Source organism: Phasianus colchicus, chromosome 15, assembly GCF_987193195.1.
Source record: "Phasianus colchicus chromosome 15, bPhaCol1.hap1.1, whole genome shotgun sequence".
In the NCBI taxonomy this organism is placed as follows: Eukaryota; Metazoa; Chordata; class Aves; order Galliformes; family Phasianidae; genus Phasianus; species Phasianus colchicus.
In genome coordinates, this window is record NC_143450.1 from 3040088 (window position 1) to 3061332 (window position 21245).

Below are 21245 nucleotides of genomic sequence, written 5' to 3' on the forward strand. Positions count from 1 at the left end.
CCTGTGCTCCCTTTGCATTGGCTCTGTGGTGGCTGCATCCCTGAGAACAAGCTGCAGGTTGTCTCAGCTGTCCCTGCCGAGGGTCCTCAGCTTATTGTAGTGGATTCAGACTGATCAAAGGAAGGAGGATTTTTACCTTTAAGGAAATTTCCATTGGTCTTTAGAAAACATCTTACTGTTTTAATTGTGAAAACAAACCAAAAAGGATTCTGCATAATGATGCAGTTTGTCACTGCATAAATGAAGGCTTGTGTGGCGTTGCCTTTTTTCGCCACTCTGGAAATGTTAATGACATACAGGGTATTGCAAAGCAGTGTGGGGCCAAACTATGACAGTTACATTTAAACAGGCCAAGACGCATCCTTTTACCCATATAGAACATTTAGACCACGGCTCTTCTCTTGAGCAGAGGCCATAAACATCAGCCATCTCCATTAAGTGTTTCAACAGATACAACAGTCAGAGGCCTGTCAGTAAATTTACAATGGACTGGAAGGGTAAGTCCCTCTTGGATAATAATATAGCAGTGCAAATAAGCTAAGTAATAACTGCGCTCACTCATTTATTTCAGTCCTGTTGAGTCTGGGCTCAGAAAATGTTAACATTGATTTTCATCAGTAGAATCTGGCTTTTTATGTTTATGATTGTTACTGAGCTTTAACCATTTGTCATAATCTTAACAGTTTCAAGCCTTTAATGCACTGAGCGAAAGCAGGAGTTAAGCTCTGTTTTTCCAGTGGATTTCTGAAGTTTCTATCCCTTTCTGACAGGCAAAATAGAAACATTCTATAGATTTGCCAACCATTCTGATGTGTTACCACTATCATGGCTAATTGGATGCGTTTTGCTCAGGCTGCTGTTTCTCTTGCTCAGAAACACTCTCCTTGACCAGATAATAGATATTTATATGCAAAGCATCCAGATTCTGCCACTAAACATACACACTTTTTTCCAAGGAGTGAAAGGAATGAAGGCAGAACGTGGCTTGAAACTTCCAGTTAACCTCTTAATTGTCTTGTGTTTTTTCTTTCCCCTCTGTGAAAATATTGTACGATTTAATATCACAACACTTCATGAAGTGAGCTGGCTGTAACTCTTATTCTAATTGCCAACAATTAGGAATCGTCTTTCCCTATGGACTGGTTATTTGAAATTATTCTGTGGTGTCATTCTTGGCAATATCAGAAGCAGATAATGCTCCCTGCAATGGAAACAGAGCTATCTGGATGATTAGCCTGGACTGGGTTATCTGTTCCTGTGAAAACCAGAATAGCAAAACCCAGCTTCCCAAGCATTTAATAGTCTGCTGTGAGATAGTACAAGGCTGTTACTTGCTGTGCACTCTGAATAATTTTGTCCTTTGAGGTTTGTGGTGACTCCCACCAGCTCCCTAGGGAGACCTTGCAGTGAATACTGAGCTTTCCCTAGGGGGCAAGGATTTTTTTTCCTGCTTTTCATCCCTGTTTTTCCCTTTATACAATGCCATGCCCCTCCTTCTAACTCTTCTACCACACCTCTGTGTCCACGTGCAGCAGTTGCAAGGTGAGTGGTGTGTAATCACTGCCTCGTTGTTTGAAAGGGCTTGTAGGGCACTGGTGTGTGCAAAGAGAAGGATGCTTGTGTCTTCATCGTGCGGGCCGGTCGGTGTGTTTTCATGTGTCCTATTTTGGAAATAGCTGAACTATTTTGGTTGAAATTTTCTCCAAGCCTGAAATAAGTGCATTTAAGGAAAAAAAAAATGCTTGAGGCGTTCCAGTAGTGTGGAAAATTTCAGCTGAAAAAGTTTGAAGTTTGACATATTTTTAGGCAAGGAAAAGCAGGGTCCTACAATGTTACACAAGCCTAATAATAGTCAGGGCTCGTGGCTCCAGCCATAAGATAGGTGAGGCTCTGCAGAAGCTTGTTTTAAGCCTGCAGCCTGCACTGGAATAGGAAATAAGCTGCGTTGCTTTGTTCAGCACAAATGTCATGCTAGTTATGCATGTTTAACCTTTAATATACTTTAAATCTAAATTTAACCATGTGGAAAGAATCTCGGATGTCAAAAAAAAAATCTGCTGGCGAGGGAAAAATTTGGTATTCTCAGCCGGCACTAAATTACCCAGATGCGATTGCTAATGAGCTGAATCTCTTCTGTCCAAAAGGAATTTGCCCTTACAAAAATAGAAGAGAGCGACATAAAAGATGACAGTGGGAAAGAGCCAATAACAGATGATGACGCTGATCCCGAGGACCTGGAAGTGTTTTACCCGACACGTCAGTGGCAAGCTGTCCGTCCAGGTAACGTGCTGATGACTAATTGTAGTGTCCCTCTGAAACCTCATCTGACACCACCGACAGCAGCCTTGCAGAAAAACTAAAAATACCTATTTGTTCCCGTGACAATGTATTCTTTTGCTACTGTTCAGATGAAGAGGAACAGACCCAGTGACCCAATACAGAGAAAAGCCACCATCACCAAAACGGCTGGTAACAAGAGTGGCTGCTAAAGTGCTTTCAGTTCAGCAGAGCAGGTCGAGCGGGCTGCCAGTCACGTTGTAGGCGGTGGCGTGTCTCGGTCACTAGCTCCAAAGCCATTTCTCTCTTTGTGTGCTTGTCAAGACTCAGATTTTATAGCATTTGTTGGCACGCAGTACCTCAGGTCTGCTGTGCTCCAGTGTGGGCTGATGAAACGCTGCTCAGTGGCGGTCTGATTAAGAATTGTCACTGTAACACTACACAGCTTCTTAACAATGGGATTTCTGTTCCTTAGCTGAATGAACCACAGCTTTTATTCCTCAAATCTTAACCCATGCATCTCACAAAAAAAAAATCTCTTCAGTTATTTTGAGTTGGTATCTTTTATAAGACATTTATGGGACAACGCATATGAGAAGGCACCAACCGAGCAGGCTGCTTCACTGCAAAAACCTGTGCTGTGGGCAAGGCTCTGCAGGATAAGTCCATTTAAATACGTGGAAATGCATGAGTGCACACACTTTGGTAATTAGGATCATCAGTAAGTAAACTCTGTGGTTTTGGCCAAGGTGTTTTATCCATTTGTGCACTGGTGTCCTCGTGTGTGCACAAGTGTGAAGCCATCACACCTCAGAAGGATGGCCTAAGTAGTAATTAATTTTTATGAAGTGCTCTGAATGTCTAAGAACTCTATTCAGTGTTCAGTATTATTATTGAAAGAATAAATATAGGATCCATTTATCTAGAAATTTCTGCCAGTTAGAGCAAGGTTACCTTTAAATGCAAGTCTTTCTATAGCAGAAATGTCTAGCAAAAACCCCTAAATTTCTCAAAGCTGCACTGTACACTTAGATATCGTTTCTGTACCATTTTGTATGGAAGGCATGTGGTGTCCCTGCTCAGTATGCAGACTGGCAGATCCCTACCACCCTTGCTGAAGCAGAATATGGATATACTTGCAGTTATTATAAATGTCATTGCCGTTTTTGTTCAGAAGTACCTTCTCCATTGCTTGGGTGTTTTGTTCCATTTTATTTTTGTAGAAATTCCACATTAGGTATGTGCAGTAAAGGACTTATGGAAGCAAAGCACTTGTCAGCTGTAGGGAAAGAATTTCAATTACTGCTGTAAAAAGGCTTAAATGGTGGCCTGCTCGTGACAGATCCTCATTACAGGTATGTGTGCAGGCTTTGGTCAGAAACAACAGGATAAAAGTCTCCTCTGCCAGCCTCCTGCCAGCCTGTTTTTTGCCTGCTGCAGGTTTGGCTGAAGTGAAATCTTGTGGTGGCTGTGTGGCTTGTGTTGTTAGTACATGTGTTCCGCTCATTCCACAGAGGGATGCAGGTTGGCAGTGTGACCAGTCCAGCAGCTCTGCACATTCTCTTGTTTCCTGATGTGATTTCTGTGTCTGTAGCTGCTGCTCTACTGGCTACTCCAACTGCTATGTGCTCGGCACTGCCCAGGGAAGGCTGCAGCCAAACACTCCAAGTCTGCTATCCTCTGCCTGGCGCTGGGATGACTTCCTGCTGTCTTCCATTGGTATCCGTGTAGCGAACTGTGTCCTTCTTTTCCAGAGGGAGCAGATGTCACTCACACTCTGGATCTTCAATTTTAAATAGTAGAAGGGAGATCAGGGTCCCGTTGCCCCTGTCACATTCCTTTTTCATCTTGTTCCTGTTCTGAGCTCAGTCCAGGGTTTTTATGCTCGTGTCCGGTCCCACGGTTGCTCAAATTTTATACGTGTATTGCCGGTTTTATTCTGCTGCTTTTCTTGTTCCTGGTTGCTAATTGCGTCAAACCATATTTCCACCGAGACTGCAGCAGTGTCATCAACCTGTAACCTGTCAAATCTCTCCACGAAATTCAATTGTTATTGTATATGTAATGCTGCTTTGTACAGTTGTTCCCTTGCTGCCTAAAATGTGAGCTGGGTTTTGATCAAGTTCTACCTTGTGCTTTGTGCACGCTTCAAGCTGCTGGAGGTAGCTGGATGCAAACACAGAGAGACAGTTACCCGAAGAGCTCTGCCTCCTGCAATCGGGAAGCAGGGAGATCAGCTGTCTCCTCTGCCAGCAGGCCGGGCAGCTGACGAGCTGCAGAAGGTTGGTGAAACTTCACCAAGTCCTTTAACGCATTTGTTAGGCATTGCTTCTTTTGCACATGGTACTAAATAACACACCAGGCACTGCTGGGCTAGACACAAAGGATACGTGCACCTTCAGAAGTCTCCCGGCTCCTCCATGTGTTTTTTTGGTATCACCTAAGGAAATGATGAAGATGTCTGCAGGGCTTTTCTCTCTGTTTGTGGTTTGCATCTGTCAGAACTTGCAGGCTGCTTGGGTTTTAATGAGTGGCATTGCAGTGTTCTTGGAATGAATGCTCACACTGGTGATTGCATCATTTCCCATCTCAAGTTCCATCACAGAGCAGAATTTTATTTTTGAAATGCTTCTTCTAATTTTTCTTTTCTGTTCTAACTGCACTTTTACCAGATAATAGTACCTTTATGAATTCAAAGCTCTATGGACAACCTAGCAGAAGTGACCTGCTTTTGTTTCTTACATTGAGCTCTTCCAAGTGCGTGGAGGTGAGTCTGTCAGCATGCAGGAGCACCCTATTGCTTCTCAAGGCGTTCTTTGCTGATTGGTGTAACCAAAACCTGATCCTTAGTCTTTGGGATGTCAGAGACAACTGGAAGCATTTGGATGGGGTTCTTGTTAAAGAAGCGGGGACCATTTCTTGTGTTTGTGTGGGTGGCCATGATGACGAGTCTGCCCTTGAGATTATTACAGTCATGGCCATTCTGCTCTTCTGTATCTAATCGTTTTTTTGGGCTCTTGTGTGTAAATGCATTTGTATACCATGTTTCCATGTGGCCTCCGCGCAACATTCTAAAGCACATTAATACTTCATTTACAAAGCATTACCTGTTTTTGTCATTTGGGCACCTTGTTTCCTTCTTCTTTGTTAAAGAGCTATTCCTTCTGATGGTTGAAAATTGGGTTGCTCTGATTATTTAATCACATCACCAACCAGCAGTTTTTCCACTTGACATTAGCATCAGAAGTTGCTCCTCAGGGAAGGCATTGCTGCAAAAAAAAATGTAATGGCAAACTCTGTAAAGAATCACTTTATTAGATTCCCTAAGTGCCAGGAAACCTAATGTGCAACTGTGAGTGGCCATGATGATTTATACCAAAGGCTTGTCCAGTCCAGCATCTCATCTTGGCCATGGCAAGTGGAAGTGCCTGGGGCAGAGCAAGGGCAGTGGATGTGTGTAATGCTGTGCCCTGGACTTCCAGAAGCTGCCCTGGCTCCAGGACTGTGTGGAGCAGAGCTGAGGTCTTTCTGGGCTGGTTTCAGTGGTTTGCTGCTTTTCTGTTTCCTTCTTGCATTCACTACCATGCAGGTTTTTGTTCTTAGCCAACCTTTTTCTTTGTCTGTTTCTCTCTGCTGAGATTCTAGACAGCTGTGTAATTCTTTGAAGAAGCAGAAAAGGCAGCTATTTTATAGGAAGGAAAAAGGATTAACTGCCTTTGCCATAGCAGTGACCAGTGAGGTGGGGAGCCTTGGTTCCATAGTGCAGCTGCAGATGGGCTCTGTCCAGCTCAGTGACAGCAGCACTTCTGCATCCCTCACCATGGCAGGGGCTAGCTGGCAGCTTTCTGGCTTGTCAGTTTAAAGTTGTGAATTATGTGTCCAGTCTCCAAATCCAGATGGATCAAATGGGAGTCTTGTCTGCCCCAAAAATGAAAATATGTACAGTCTGCCTTGCATGCTTTCCATTTGAGAGCAGCCAGCAATGGGACTTGGGGAGCCTTCCTTTGGTGTAGAGTAACAGAGCAAAATCTCATGCTAGTGGCTGACGTGCAGCAGCACTGGATCTCTGTCAGGTTTGGAAGACAGGTGTTTGTATCTACACTGATGGAGCATATGCTGCAGGAGCTGGGCTGGCCTTGGACCTTCAGCTGTTGCTAAACTTCTGACTCGCAGAGCTCCATGCTGCTACCTGCCATTACTCTGTAGCATCTGTACTGTGCAGAGGCATTTTCCTAAGTGCCTAATTATATTGCAGTTAAAAAATAAGGAGCCATGACTGCTGCTGTTGATCAAACTGCAAGAGAGAAGTTGATGTGAGCATGCTGTTGTTGCTGCTTCTGTGAAGATGAAACCATCTTAAGTTCAGCAGGGAGCTGATGATACATCACTTAGCATTTAAATATCCACGGCTGCAGCTTCCAAAGGTCCTCGGGCTGCTTTCTCTGTCAGTAGCTATCTTTGCTGCTCATATTTGTCCCAGGTCTTCCTGTGTGTCATTTGCTGCACAAACAAAGTTTTATGCATACGGAAACATGGTTCTCAAAGAAAACATTCACACTGGGGAGGTAAGTTCAGAAGTTGCTTTGAAAGACTTGCTGAGATGCTGTTAGAAAAAGGAAGACTCAGGATGGGGAATAACTCAGTTCAGCTTTGTTGCTAGTCTTTCTTTCAAGAGAACTCAGCATCCAAACGAACCAGCGCTACTGGAAGCTGGGCAGAGCTTATTAAAGCTGGGAGGAGAAGGTGATGACAGGAGCAGGTTTATGCACGCAGAGCTGCCAAGTGTCCTGCCAGTCTCTGTCACTCTCCTCCCCGTCCAAAGGGACCCCTCTGGCTCAGGAGTCCTATGCCAGACCTCCCCACAGCCTGGCTGGGTGTCAGGAGGCGGTGTCTGGCTGGATATCTTGCTTGTACTGCTCACCAGGCTGCCTGAGTCCTGCTAATTGCTTTGCTGAATTAATGAATCTGTCCAAATCTTTGGCTTTGGGGTGACCCAGACCTGTCTCAAGCAGTTGTGGGCAGGTCTCTGAAATGTCTGTGTCAGCCCTGGCGAGAAAGGGCTGGGAAAAAGTCAGTAAGCTGCAGGGGTATGCTTGTTTTAGCAAAGCTTGTCATGCAGAAACCTTTTTACTGGATGAAGTGCTTCTTTCCCAGTTCTTTAAAATAAACAAAAATCAACATTTATAACTGATGTGGAGAAGGGAAAAAATTTCAACTGTAGAGTCGTTATCATCTGCTCTGGCCAGCAGCAGGCATTGCTGCAGGCTGTTACAGCCAATAGGAAAAATCAGGCAGTCCTGAGAGCAAATGCAAATATTCGGAGCCTGGAGTTAGAGTTATGACCACTAGCAGCTCCCTCTGCCTTTTTATCCGTCTTACCTCTTGCTCTTGACATCTTAGAAGTATCTCACGCCTGTTGTCCTGTTTCTTTCTGAATACCTCCGTGCTCTCTTCTCTTGGATTCTCCATCCTCATGTGGTTTCTGTGACTTCTCACCCTCACTTTGCAGGATGGATGATCTCCTTAACACTGCCTTCCTTAGGAGTTCCTGCATAAGTCTTCCTTGTGCTGGAAGTCATTTCTGGCAAAGATGCTGGGACTGAAACTCCATGCACCATTTCTGGCTCTGGTGGGGTGCAGTGGAGTGCTGAGATGTAAAACCAAGTGAGTTCTTAGTGCTGCAAATGCTCACAGAGTGTGTTGATGGGAAGTCTGTGAAACCTGTGTTCAAGTAGGTAGTGTTTGAAGGATGCTAGCTCTTTGAACTTGGAGATACTGTCTCTAAAAGCATTTTTCAGCATGCTGTTAAGGTGCTGTTGTGGCTGCCGATATGGTGATCACAGAATGGTGGGAGGGCTCTTCCAGCCCCCTCATCCTCTGCCATGGGCTGGGTGCCCACCACCAGATCAGGCTATCCAGGGTTGCATCCATGGCCTTGGGCACCTCCAGGGATGGAGCACCACAGCTCTCTGGGCAGCAGTGCCAGGGCTTCAGTACCCTCTGAGTAAAAGAACTTCCCCCTAACATCTAACAGAAATCTCTCCTCTTCTAGCTGCTCCCCCTTGTCCTATCACTGTCTCCTTGCATAAAAAGTCATTGCTGGGAGTGTGGTCACCTTTGTCCCATGTAACTGAAACACCCTCAGAACAGCCACGTTACTGCGTGCTGGGGCATTAAGATGACTTTCTCCTAGAGACAGCTGAGGTGCAGAGCTGTTTTCTTTCACACTCTGAAGTGGGAAATCATAGCAAATGACAGAACTTTATAGACCAGTAACTGAACATGCACATTCAAAAAAAAAAAAGACTCATTTAAGTAAATGTTCTGCTTTTCCTGTTTGACAGGTGTATCCATGGATCTGTGGGCCTGTATTTTCCCCTAGGCACTGACCTGGTTCGGAGGATTTTCCCCGTGTTTCTCATCTGTGTCTCTGTGACCTGAGAAGTTCTGCAGCCATTGTTCTCAGCAGCATGTCTGTGATGATGTCAGGTTCAGAGAAATAAATTGGGAGCCCATTTTTTTTTCCCCCAAGTGCAGATAAAAGTTTTACAGTTTCTCTAGCACAGCCAATAGTTGAAAAAAGTACGTACTGATGTGTTTTCACATGAGACAAGCTGGAGAGTCTTGCTGGCTGCTTGTGTGAGCCCATTCCCCCCACAGTGTGTCAGTGGTTAGTTTGGAGCAGTCGCACTGTGAGTGATGGAGGTGTTGGAGTCAAGTGGCTTTTCTTGTGCAACGATAGGAAGCTAGGCTGCATTTTTTTCAAAATATTTTCAGAGTAAGCTTTGATGATACTCTGGCTGGCGTTGTCAATGTAGCATTAGTTAAAGGAGTAAGAATATCAGCTGTGTGGTGGTGGATGCAGGCAGTAGGAATCGTTCACATGGTTACATTTGCACTGTTTGGTGGGGATCTCCTCCCAGGCAGATCTCTCATTCCTCTCATCTTTTTCCATCCAAGCTAGGGATGCTGTGAACTTGTGAGCTACAGAGATGTGTAGCTGAGGGATGAGAAATGTCTTAGTCTAGTTTTAATGTGCAAGCATGCTGTATTTTCTGTAATAATGGTAATAACCTTCCTGTGGCTGTTTAGAAGGATGAACCTCATTAAAGAAGAGGTATTTAATAACAGACCTATTTTTATCACTGTCTTTATCTAACAGCCTGCCTATTTATTTCAAGCTTGTAGCAGTGCTTTGGAAGAAAAGTGTTTTCCCTTCTGAAGAGCATGTTGAGAATGTATCCAGCCTTGGTAATCCTTTATTTCCCATCTGAGATCTTCCCTCTTCTGTGACCAGAATGATCATTGCTGTACCCCTTTCCGAAGGCACAGATGTGGTTTGCGTCTCAGCTGTGTTTGACAAGTTCACATTATCTTTTTCATAATTAGGAAGAAAATATTTTTTCTATGATCCTGCTCGGGTCCTTCCTATATGAGCACAAAGACCTCACTGATATTTATACAAAGCTGATTTTAAGTAGTGAGCACAAAGATGTCTGCTGGGTGTGCAGCACACAGGGAAGTGGTTCCTGCAGAGCACAGTCACCCTCTCCTTCACAGTCCCTGGCTCCAGTCAGTGCTCTTACCCAGATGTGGCTGCAGCCATTCTTTTTAACATTTCCATACATTTATGTAGGGTCACAGTAGCAGCAGATTCTCTTTTTCCACAAACCCTTCCCTGAGCCAGGTGCTCTGCCTCCTCCATTGTTACTTGAAAGCACCTTCCTCTTCCGAGGGAAAGGCTAAATATCCATCATGCTGTCATTGCCAACACACTTGGCAATGTGTTTTCTTTGCTCTCTGCCCTCTCTTCATTTCAGAATCTGCAATGAATTTGTCTGGGGTATAAATTAAAAAGGGTATTTGATGTTTCTTGTGGTCTGGAAGCTTGCTTTGCATTTGTTGTTCTTTGAATGCATGCTGAAACCAATGTCTGCTTTACTGAAACAGCTTCCTTTAGCATCTCAAGGAAGATTCGGAGTTGAAAATGTATATATATCTGTGTTTTCCAGCTCTGCTCTATCAGCACAAGCTCAGGAGAGAAATGTAATCTCCTTGGGTCTGTTTTGACATTTTGTAGAACTAATTCCCATTTATTGCAAGAACTCTCATAAAACTGAATTCAAGTTTAATTTTTTATTATGTATTTACATTTTGGAAGGAGTAAGTGTGGTGGTGTTGGAAATTCTAATTAGAGATAGCATCTCTGATTCAAAATACCATCCTCCAATTCAGAGATGCTTTTTTCTCTGTCCTGATTTTCTGCCTACTCCTTCAGACTGCAGGAAGTTTTGCTCGGGTCATTCACTTGCAACAGGATGTTATCTGAATACTGAATTAATGTATGCAGTCTGTCACTTGGTATTTCTTCTGTTCTTCTGCTGGAGATCTCCCAGGGTTGTAAAGACCGTGGAAGCAGCAGTGGCAATAACAGGAATGTGCCTATGATCCTGCAAAGTAAAAGAAAAAAACATTAGGCTGTGTGTCTGTGCCATCACTGCAGGGTGTGAATAAATAGATCTAACCAACAATTTACATTCTAACCCCAGACCAGGTTTTATTTTTAGAATTTGTCACGCAGCCCACGTGAAGCCTTTCTATTTCTGTCTGGTGGTATTTCCAAAAGCACCTCTTAAAATATCTTCAAGACCATATTTTAAGATACATTTACCTTTTGATATAATCTACTTTGCTTATTTGAAACAAAGCCCACCTGTTCTTCATCTATTGTATGATCACTTAATGTGCTAACCGGGTGCCTGCTAATTACGATTGCCTCACTGTTCTGCAGATGCTAACATGCAGAAGTTTGCTATCTTCAGTAATGAGAGCTGTAATAAGGTGGCAAGTTCTGAAAGGCTGATGCTTACAGACTGCAATATGAAGGTAGGAGGGGCGGCTGGTGAGGGGCTGCCCTTTTGAGGATGGAGAAGTGGGCTGTAAGGAATCTCTGCCCTGAGGAGAGTAACCCCCTGCTCCAGTGCGGGCTGTGGCCAAGCAGCTGGCAGGCAGCTTGACAGTAAGAGACCTGGAGTCCTGGTGGGCACAGGGTTGAACATGAACCAGCAAAGTGTCCTTGAGGCATAGGTAGCCAACAGGCTCCTGGGCTATGTGAGGAACTGCTAGAGGATCGAGGTGAGCCTTGTCATCCTGCCAGCAGTGCCTGGGACAGGAGAAGAAGTGGAAGGAAATAGAAGATATGTTAAAATATGGGAAAAATTGATTTACTGTGGGGTGATTGAATGCTGGAGCAGGTTGTCTGCAGAGGTCATGTATTCTCCATCCTTGGGGATGCTCAAAACTCAACTGGATGCAGTTCTGAGCAGCCTAGTTGATGTGTTCCTGCTTGAACGGGGCTAGGGCTGGGCAATCTTTCAGCCTCCACCAGCATGTGACTCTGTAGGACAGTACCCTTCTTATCACAGAAGATCTCATGGTGGGCTTCACAGAGAGCTGCAAATCCTGGTGGTGATGCTGGTTGTTCCTTCTTGAAACGTGGGCTGAAACCTGCATGAAAGAAACATGGGAAGAGTTGGTGAGACCCCTGTGAGGTGGGGCAGCATAAAGTGATGGCTGAGACAATACCTGTGAGATGTGGATCTGAGCAGGGCTGGAGCCAGCTGCCTGAATCATAGAATGAAGTTGCCCTATGGGACCAGAGTCTAGGCTGAAAGTTGAGGTAAGAGACTTACTCACTGTTCTCATCCTAAGTCCTGTTTTATCATCTTCCTTCTTATTTTGTTCTCCTCAACTACTCTTTTCCAAAACTTTGGCTTGCATTGAGTGAAATGAGCCTGTCCTGCAACGTGAGCAGAGTGAGGCTGCAGCCAAAGGACAGCTCTTACCTCACCCTGCCTGTGGAAAGCCTGTGTTTGCTGGCAGGAGGGGAGGAGGAAAAGCCGAGGCTCTTCCAAGTCCAGCTGTGTCTGTGAAAGGTGTTAATACAGCTGCTCTGCAGGGAGCCAGTGTGTACACTCCCCTTTGTTTGCTACAACACAAGCCCTCAGGTTAGGTCAAACACTGTTTCCTCTGTTCAATCTCTTCTATACTTGATAGACTGATTTATGGTGTGGTTTTGTGGGTGTTTGTTTTCTTTTTAACTTGAGTTGGACTAGAGATGGTTTACCTGATTTCTTTTGGCTGCTCTGCAGTACAGGTGATGCAGACAGCAGCTGGATGATAGCATCCTTTTTTCTCAAGCATCCATTTACAACCCAAGGCACTGCCACGCACAGCCTGAGTGCAGAGGTGATTTTTCTTTCAGACTGAAAAACGCTACACAAACAGATAAAACAAGACTCCGTGAAGACCACATTGAGGACATTGTGTTCAAGATCTAAAAGCTGGATGTGAAGTCACTGAGAGGCACATCTCAGAGGTACTGGAGCTGAGGACCATCACACAAAGCTGTAGCCATCTCCCTGTGACATCTGCTGTTCTCTGCATTGGTCCTGCCTGTGAAGGAGGGAGAAAAGGACACTTCTGCTGCATTGTGGTTAGCACAGTGGAGCCAGCACATGAGAAAGTGGTCTGTACTCACCTGTGTCATGTGGGCTCTGCTGTTTTTATAGTTTATCCCTCTGCACCCTACCAACTCTTTATACTGAGTGGAGACGCACTACTGGGGGGACAAGTTAACCCCAACCATTAGCTTGTCAGGTGTCAGGCAGGATTTGCAACACTGGCAGCTGGGGAGAAATACTGTTATTAAGTGTAACACAGCACCTTGGATACAGAAAGCATGGGGAGATGGTAAATACAGATTTCTATAACGTCACTTTATAGTGTCACTCTTCAGAATACATTAAGACTTAGTTGCAGTGATTCCTGCAGCTCCTTCTAGTTGAATCAGTAAATTCAGCTCATTAGCTCCACTGCTTGTTTTGACCTAGTGGTGTTTAAAGAAAGAAAGTATCAGAGGCACAGGAGCACCTCAATTACTTTTTTTACCAACTGTATTTTTTTGGTGTCAATCCAGCAGCTATTAGGTTTGCTGCTGACGCCCCAGTCAGGCAGTGCTTGTCTGGGAGGATGGGCCTGAAGCATGGAGGGTTGTGAGATGTGAGCACAGAGGCCTTTGGTGCCAGCATTTCTGTCTTAATCCCTGCAGCTTCCTGCAGGAACTGGAAAAGAGCTGAAATGAGGAGGGATGTGACTGTCAGCTTGGAGTGAGCCTGGGTGCCTTTTCATCCCACCTTGACATTGCTTCAGCACGTAAACAGAGTCTTGGACAGGTTTAGGATGTCTGTAAGTGGAGAAGAGTTCCTAGGAACTTCCTGAAGTACAAAAAGGCAGTAGCTGAAGCTGCTGGCTCAGAGTTGCTCGCTGTCACCTCACTGTGGGTATTGCCACTCGTTTGTTGTTGGGAGCTCATTGTGTTGGTGTTGAGAACAGCACAGGTGTTTTTCAAGTGTTGCTCAGTCTACAGATGAAATCATGCCTGTTTCTCCAGTTTTCTGTCAGGCACAAATCACAGCAGTGCTGTGTTTATGTACCTTTACCCCTGTGCTCAGCACTTAGCTGTCCAGGGTGGAAAAAAATGAGTTCAATTCCAACTTTGTGATAATTTATTATGTTCCTTGCATTTAAGGACAAAATTTAAGTTGCCAAAAGCAGATGTTTGCTTGCTCCTTTTTTAGCTCTCGAAGTACTTTCTGTGTGCTTGATTGATGGACGTCCCTGTTACGTTAATAGCTGGGCTTTGCAGAAAGCTGTTATTACCAGGAGAATTTGGTGTGGGTTTCAGTTTTTCTTCTTGCATTGAAAATCCATTATTAATGTCTTTTTAAGAAAAAGGGCTTCAACTCAGGCATTTTGCTTTGCTTTCTCAGACTCTTTTGCAACTGTCTTCTCTTAGACACTTTAAAAAAAAATCAATGTTACAAGTGTTCTTTATATTTTACTGTGTGGTTGAGGGTTCCTGCTTCTTGCTATTGATTTCTAATTTTGTTACAGGACATTTGGGTGCACACAAATTGCTGTGTGACAGATTACTTTATACATGTCTTCCCAGTCATCTCTGAGTTGGCTTTTTGCAGGCATCATGATGTTGCTAAGCTTGGTAGCTGGCTGGAGAGCTTTATCTGCTGGTAGCATGTGAGTGCAGCCTTGGAGCACTGAACCTCTGAATGTGACTGTCTGCCTCAGGTTTTGCCATTGGGTTTGGTTTTGTGCTGAGCATGGAGGTGTGTTTGTGTGGTCTTGTGTTGCCATTACAAAATTGTTCTGCTGTTGCTCCTTGGCAGCGTAATGTTGTGCATTGTGGGAGCTTAAAGAATGTAACACTTTGGGATGATAAGACTTGCAACTCCAGCTCTTTGGATCGATGCTGGTGTGAATCCTTTGGATCAGCTTTGCTGACAGCCCTTGGTGTTTTAGAGGTGCAGAGTCCAGGGCTTGCTGAAATAGCATGGAAACATGGGCACATCTGGAGCTCCTGTAGAACCAGATTTGCAGATAGAGGCACCTGGAATGTGTCAGCACTTAGGGGGTGTGGGAGAGCCTGATGGGACTGAAGGAGAGTGGCTGGAATGGTGCATGTTCATGCAACCTCAAATGAAGCAGCATGCTGAGCAGTCCTGCTCCAGAGCTCCCCAGGCACTTGTGGATGTCCCAGGACCTCAGTGCTTCAGCAGCACAGGCTGCATGTCTGCCTGGTGGTTTGTCTACAGAGATGTGCAGTGTGTAGGTGGCACAGGTTTGTAGTAAATTGCTACTGAATAGACTGGAGTGTTTGCTCATCAAGTTTATCTTCAATAAGGTTCAAGTTCTGCACTTCACAGAGACCAGTTTTAGCTCCTAAGGAATTAGTTGTAATTTATCCCTCTCTGCTGGGAGCCAGAGGAAAAAGATGGCAGTGGTACAGCGGCCACATCTCTAGAGGAGCATCACAGGGTGCGTGTGTTTCAGAGATGCTCACAGAGGACACCATCAGCCTGACACCTTCCTGGTGATGACCGTGTGCTGGAGCTGGCAGGCAGGAGGGGCCAGCATGCATAACTATGGGCAGGCTTCGACCTTGCCGCTGGAACTTACTTAACGATTCTGTTGATGTTCTGGAAACGAAAATATAATTCAGGCCACCTTCTCCTCCAAGCTGACCCTGAGAATCTGTGAGGAAAAAAACTACTGAATAATTAGGGTCCTTTTTTTTTTTTTTTCCCCTCCTCTTTTCACTGAAGTTACTGCTTGGTGTTGAACCACACTGTAAAGTGTCATTAGTTTCCTTGAACTTATTGGTCCAAGCGTACTTTGCATTAATATAATTACGTAAATTGCAGTCTCATTAATCACAGCATGTTCTGCAGCGCATCACTGTCTCGCCTTATTTTGCAGATGCTCTTGCTGGTAGGAGCCCCTGTAACCCCCAGCCAGGGGATAAAGGCAGTGGCTGTGATGCTTCCCCTGTGCTCTGTGTTTTTACATCCTGCTTTATGTTTGTGTGCTTTTATCCCTGAGACCCAAGAGCATCTGCCAGCTGTGCCATGGCTATGGAGGAGGGCAGCCGGGATGCAGGTAGGTTCCTTACAGGGAACTTAAGCTGTGCCACATCGTTGCCTGCTGCTGTGTCCTTCTGGGACCACAGCAGTGCCAGCACACCGGAGTCCAGGCTGCTTGCAGAGCTCCTGTGCTGTGCCCAGGACCCAGAGCCTGGGTTCTCACCTGGGGAAGCGCTGCAGGACACTCAGCACTGCTGCAGCTCCGTCTCCGTGACAGAGCTCTCAGCCTTCCTGGCAATGTAAATTCTCTTGGCTGCATGCTAAAATTACACTGAGTTATTGATTTATCTTTGAGAGGATTTCCTTCCCAGGGGATGTTTCTGGCCATCGTAATGATTTAGCTCTTCTGCGAGCACAGAATCTGTAGCAGAGCTGTCCTCCTGCCTGTCAGCCTGCAGCCCCAGATCACACTCCTGCAAATGAAAGGGTATTTTGTCTTTGCACTGAGGAAGCTGCAGGTCTCACATGAGCTTTTTTGCCTTGTCCCCAACGTTATTATCTTGGACTTGTTGCAAATGCTGCTCAGAGGCTGGTGGATGGAAAGCATGAAACTGTGAGCTTGTGTGAGCATGTTAACTATTTCAGAAAGCTCCTTGGTGCTGAAGGGGAAAGGCGCAGGCCGGGATGTCAAGGGCAGCTTGCAGGGACAGTGTCTGTTGGAGTGGGAGCAGCCTTGCTCAGACAAAGGGAGCGTGTTCCAGGGCTGGCTTACTAGAATATATTAAGGCTCTTGCAGTTTTTATCACTGAGCGGCTGCATTGTGACAGACGCCAAAGATATCAGCAGGGGTATGATGGGAGCAGGATCGTGCAAATGTTTTTTTTCCTCTGAAGATACAGGTTACGGCCCCTCTTCTTCTCTTTCTGCTGACTCACGGAGCATCTCCCAAAATCAGGCCAGGCAATTTCCATTTTAACTTCCTCCTTGAGCAGCTGAGGAGACAAAGCCAATTCTCTACTGCTAGCCCTGAAGTTGCAGTCTGCTAGCTATCTGTGATTACAGCAGTGAGCACCATCAGTAGACCCTTCAGGAAGTGTTTTACATAATGTATATAGAAGTGAAAGGACAACACTTTTCTGTCTTTGGATGTCTGAAGTATGTTCCTGTGGGTTCCCATATCTAATCCTCTTGTGGGTTTGGACCTGATTTCTGCTGCAGGAGTGCACTGCACACTGGCCAAACTGTGAGGCTACTGATGTGCATGTTGTTTAAACCCCCCTACAAAACCCAGCATCTCCCAGTGAGGCCCAGGAAGAATGTCTATTTATTTTCCTGTGAACCAAGCATGGCACAGCTACTTTCTTTCTCAGTGATCTATCTGTGAGATAAAACAAGTCCTTAGTGCCTGTCTTAAATACTGCAGTGTTGACAAGTTCTCTTGACAAAAATTAGGCTAATGTCCCTTACGACTGCATTAGCTGTAGAAATGAGGCTTTAAATTGAAGCTTAGGAAAGCACTATACCAACAGGCTCTCCAAGGCATCTTCTTATTCCAGCTTTTATTATTCAAATTCATTCTCACTACGGCTTGGCAGCAGAGCTGGCAGACGTTGCACTCGATATGTTCTGCTCATCACAGGCAGGCACTTCGGATCAGGCACCTTCCAGCACTTAACAGGGGAAATGTTGTCCAACTGTCTGCAGACCTGCACTCTCTTGGCTCTGGTGGATGCTGTAGGCCTGGTGGAAGTGGTGCTGTGCTGTACTGTGACCGTGCCGTGCAGCGTGAGGTGGGCCAGCTGACACACATCTCGTGGAGATGCAATCCCAGGCATTAAGCAGCGCGCTCTGCCAGCAGTACAGCACGTCCTGAAATGCTCCCAAGCATAACTGGAACCATGCAGAGGAAGGATTTTTCCTCTGTGGTTTGTGTCTGTCTTTTCAGTTTCAGCTTTGAGTGCTTTGTTTACACAGAAGGTGAGCACAGGAGCAGACACCACTTAAAGCTGGTCGTGAAGACCCCTGCTCCAACTTCCCAGCCTTCCCTTGGAAAACATGGTGGGTTTCTTTTATTGGTTTGTCTTTGCCTCTGCTCCTCTCCCTGAATCTTAGACTTCAGCTTCTCGTTTCATATCACAGATTCAGCATGGCCTACCTCAGGCCCCTGCTTCTCACACCAGTGCTGGTCCCCCTGGATTATTCCTCCCAACACTGGGTGCCAGTGGTCTGCTAGGCCACAGCCCTGGTTGTCCTGCAGTGTGTGTTGGCTGTGCTGCATCAAGCTGTGGAGTTCATGTGAGAGGCCCATGAGGTGCTGTCAGTATACCATGACTCACACCTTGTCTGAGGTGCACAGCGTCATCTGCTGAGAGATGGGGTGGATGCTCTGTCCCTGGATACACTCAAAGTCAGGCTGGACGAGGCTCTGAGCAGCCTGATTAGTTGGAGATGTCTCTGTTTCATTGCAGGGGAGTTGGACTAGATGACCTTTAAAGGTCCCTTCCAACTCAACTGCTCCTTACCATGCATTGCCAGATTGTTTCAGAGCAGTTTTCTGTGCATGGTCACCTCGGTGCTCTCTGGAGAGAGAAGGAGAAGCTCTTTGAGAGTGACTTTTCCCTCTTTAGGACAGATAATGAAGACAACCATGGTTGATGATGTTTTGGAGGTGCTAACGTCTTTCACAGTAAAGAAGCTGATGGTGCCTGACTCAGAAAAAAATATCTACCAGATTCCTAAATTAGGCAGGATAAATATCTTTCTTACTTTCTTCTATATATTCTCAGTTCTCCTGGTCATCCCCATTGTCCTTCTCTGCCTACCTTCTGCGTTCTTCTCTGAATGTAGATAAGTGTGCAGTATCCCAGATGGGTTTCCAAGTATAACAAATACACCTGTGGGATGACAGTTATTTAACAGGTTGCAGTGACATTATGAAGTAGTTTAGGAAGAAATAACATAGTGAGCTGGCAAGGGTTTATGACTGGCTTTTTAAAATAACAGGTCTGCTTGATGTTGACTTGGTGGCGCAGTGAGGCACAGGTCAGCACAGTGCCCATGGAGCTGGAGAGCCAAAATGAACACAGTGTGGCTGGGACCTCTGATCCTTGCTTTCTTCTTGCTGCCCAGAGCTCTGGAGTAAATTGCTCTCCATACTGCTGCAGTTCACAGAATCGAGCCTGATATGAGTACAGAAAATAAATTAAGTGCTCTGTATTGAATTGCTAAGGCACATGCATCATGCTGTAACCAGGGGTGTGGGGTAGTGTGTAAGAAATGGCTGGCTCAAAGCTGGGGATGAGGTTTTGCTTATAAAGTGAGACCATATGTTTTTGCCAGCATGCTTCCTTCATGCTATTACTTTTTTTTTCCTGGTGTATTATCTGCTGTCGTAGTGCAAACGAGAGAATCCTTTGCAGAAAGGGAGGTGGAAGGGCAGAAGCACTTGTTGCAAGGAGCTCTTTGCCATTCGAAGCTTTTCTATGTTGGCAGCGGCAGATACATCAACAGATGCTACAGCAGTGCCTCCCATCAGAGAGGCACCATATGTCCTCCCTGAGCTCTCCCAGCACTCCTTACCCGAGAGCCTTCCTCGCTAGTATCCGCCCTCGCTGCCATCGCTCTCTATCTGAGCATCCCATGAAGTGGCAGACGCGCCGTTCCCTGCCCCACGCCTGCCTGCCAGCTCTTGTCCTCTGCAGTAACTCCTGCTGCAAGGTGTTTGAGTTTTGATGGGTTTTTGGGCTGGCAGCTGGCTCATTTTGCTCTCCTGGCCAAGGCAGCAGGTGGGTTTGGCAGGAGCCGCAGCCCAGTGCTTGTGGGGCACAGCGGGCCTGAATAACCCAACTCTCGGCGCGTGCTTACAATTCAGAGAGCACAAATACTGGTGCAGTGGGAGAGCGCTGGCTCAGCTTAAATTGGCAGTCATAAGCAGCGGTCCAGCCGAGTGTCCAAATGTAACTGATGCTTTCACATGTCTGACCAAGTATTACCTGTTGGAAAGCACCTTCCTTGCGAGCCTTTGTTCTCCTTTAGCTGCAGATTGATTCACAGAGGGAGGGATTGGATTCTGAAGAAATGTTAAAAACATTTTCATTATATATGGTGAGGGAAAGAAATCACAGAGAAGACCTCTCTGCACTGAAACAAACGAGGAGCTTTGCAACCTTTTCCAAATAAACATGCGTTTGAGCGGTAGGTCTGACGGATGGTGTTTAAAAACATCATCATTACTGCAGCAAGCAAGCTGTTGACATTAAAATCATATGATGCAAGACAGATTTAAGTTCTCCCAGGGTTTGCTATGGGCACTCATCCCCCCATAACCTTGGCTTTATGGAGCCTTGAGCACTCCAAATCCGTGCAGTGGACTCCGTGGCATCAGCCATGGGAAGGCAGTATCCCAGTAAGCACCAGTAAGTGAATTCTGACTCGCTAAATGAGAAACTGCAATAGAAAAAGGCTTTTTTTTCTTTGCCCTGAGGAATGTGACTCAGGTTCAGCAGAAAGCAAGGTTTTTCCTTTGGGACACAAAAGGATGCCTGGGAAAGAGCAGGATGGTGGAGCTTTGGGCTGTCAGTGGTGTTCTGGGGGTTTCCTGGGGGTGGCTTTGCTGCCAGCAACAGCACTGGGAATTGATCTGGGAACAGATTCAGATGGCTCTGTCCCTGCTTGGAGCGGAGCAAAATCAGTGCTGGAGAAGATTTTGTATTTAGACATCACCATTTTGACAGGCTGAATAGCAGGGTGTTTATTAGTGTAGCTTGGAGTATTATAGAAAGGATTTGTCAGATAAATGGACCAACTAAGTCTTTTCTGTGAAACATTCTCGTTTTTTTTTGTTGTTGGTGGTGGTGGTTTGGTGTTTTTTTTTTTTTAATTTTTTTTAACTGTTTCTTCAGCCTCTTGATAATTCAACAGTTTCAGCCATTCCTGGAAGATGCAGTACGAGTTGGTGCTGAGGGCTGGTAAGCATGAAGGGATGCAGTGCCCCACTTCCAACAGTCTTGATGCCCAGGACACTATATGAATCCTACTTTTGCCCAGTTTAGAAGAATTTAGCAATTTAGTTTTATTCATCTTCAGTAAGAGGCTGAATATCTGAGACTTGTGAGTTTTGTAGCCTTATTCTGCAGTAATGTGAGCTCATAGCAATGGTTGTGAGAAACGGTTTGTATTTGCTGCTTGCACATGCCATAAGGACAAAGCTCTTCTGTCGTGGTTTCCTCTGTAATCCCAGCAAGTGATGTCTCTATGTCCTTGTAGGTACTTTGCACAGCGGGTTCTTCGTTCATACTGAGGTCTCCCAGGTGCAATAATAATACAAAATAATGGTGATAAGAGCAGCTTGACACTGTGAGGACTTGACGTTTGCAGACAGAAGCAGCCCATCAGCCATCCAGGCAGCCCTGGAAGGGATGCGACTCCTGCAGATGCCACAAGCACTTGTTAAAGAAATAGGTTGTGAGCATTGTAGGCGTGCAGTAATTATAAAAGGAGTTTTCTCTCTATTTAATTACAGCAGGTACT

The 21245-nt window shown here is 45.5% G+C and overlaps 1 protein-coding gene across 2 annotated transcripts in view; it reads left to right on the top strand.

Moving 5' to 3' along the window:
* SIL1 (SIL1 nucleotide exchange factor) overlaps positions 1-21245 on the top strand; it is a 91451-nt gene that overhangs the window by 23231 nt on the left and 46975 nt on the right. For both annotated transcript variants that reach the window (XM_031597995.2, XM_031597996.2), the window contains one exon: positions 2145-2280. In XM_031597995.2, coding sequence (XP_031453855.2) covers positions 2145-2280 — 136 coding nt within the window. The remainder of the gene's footprint in view (positions 1-2144; positions 2281-21245) is intronic.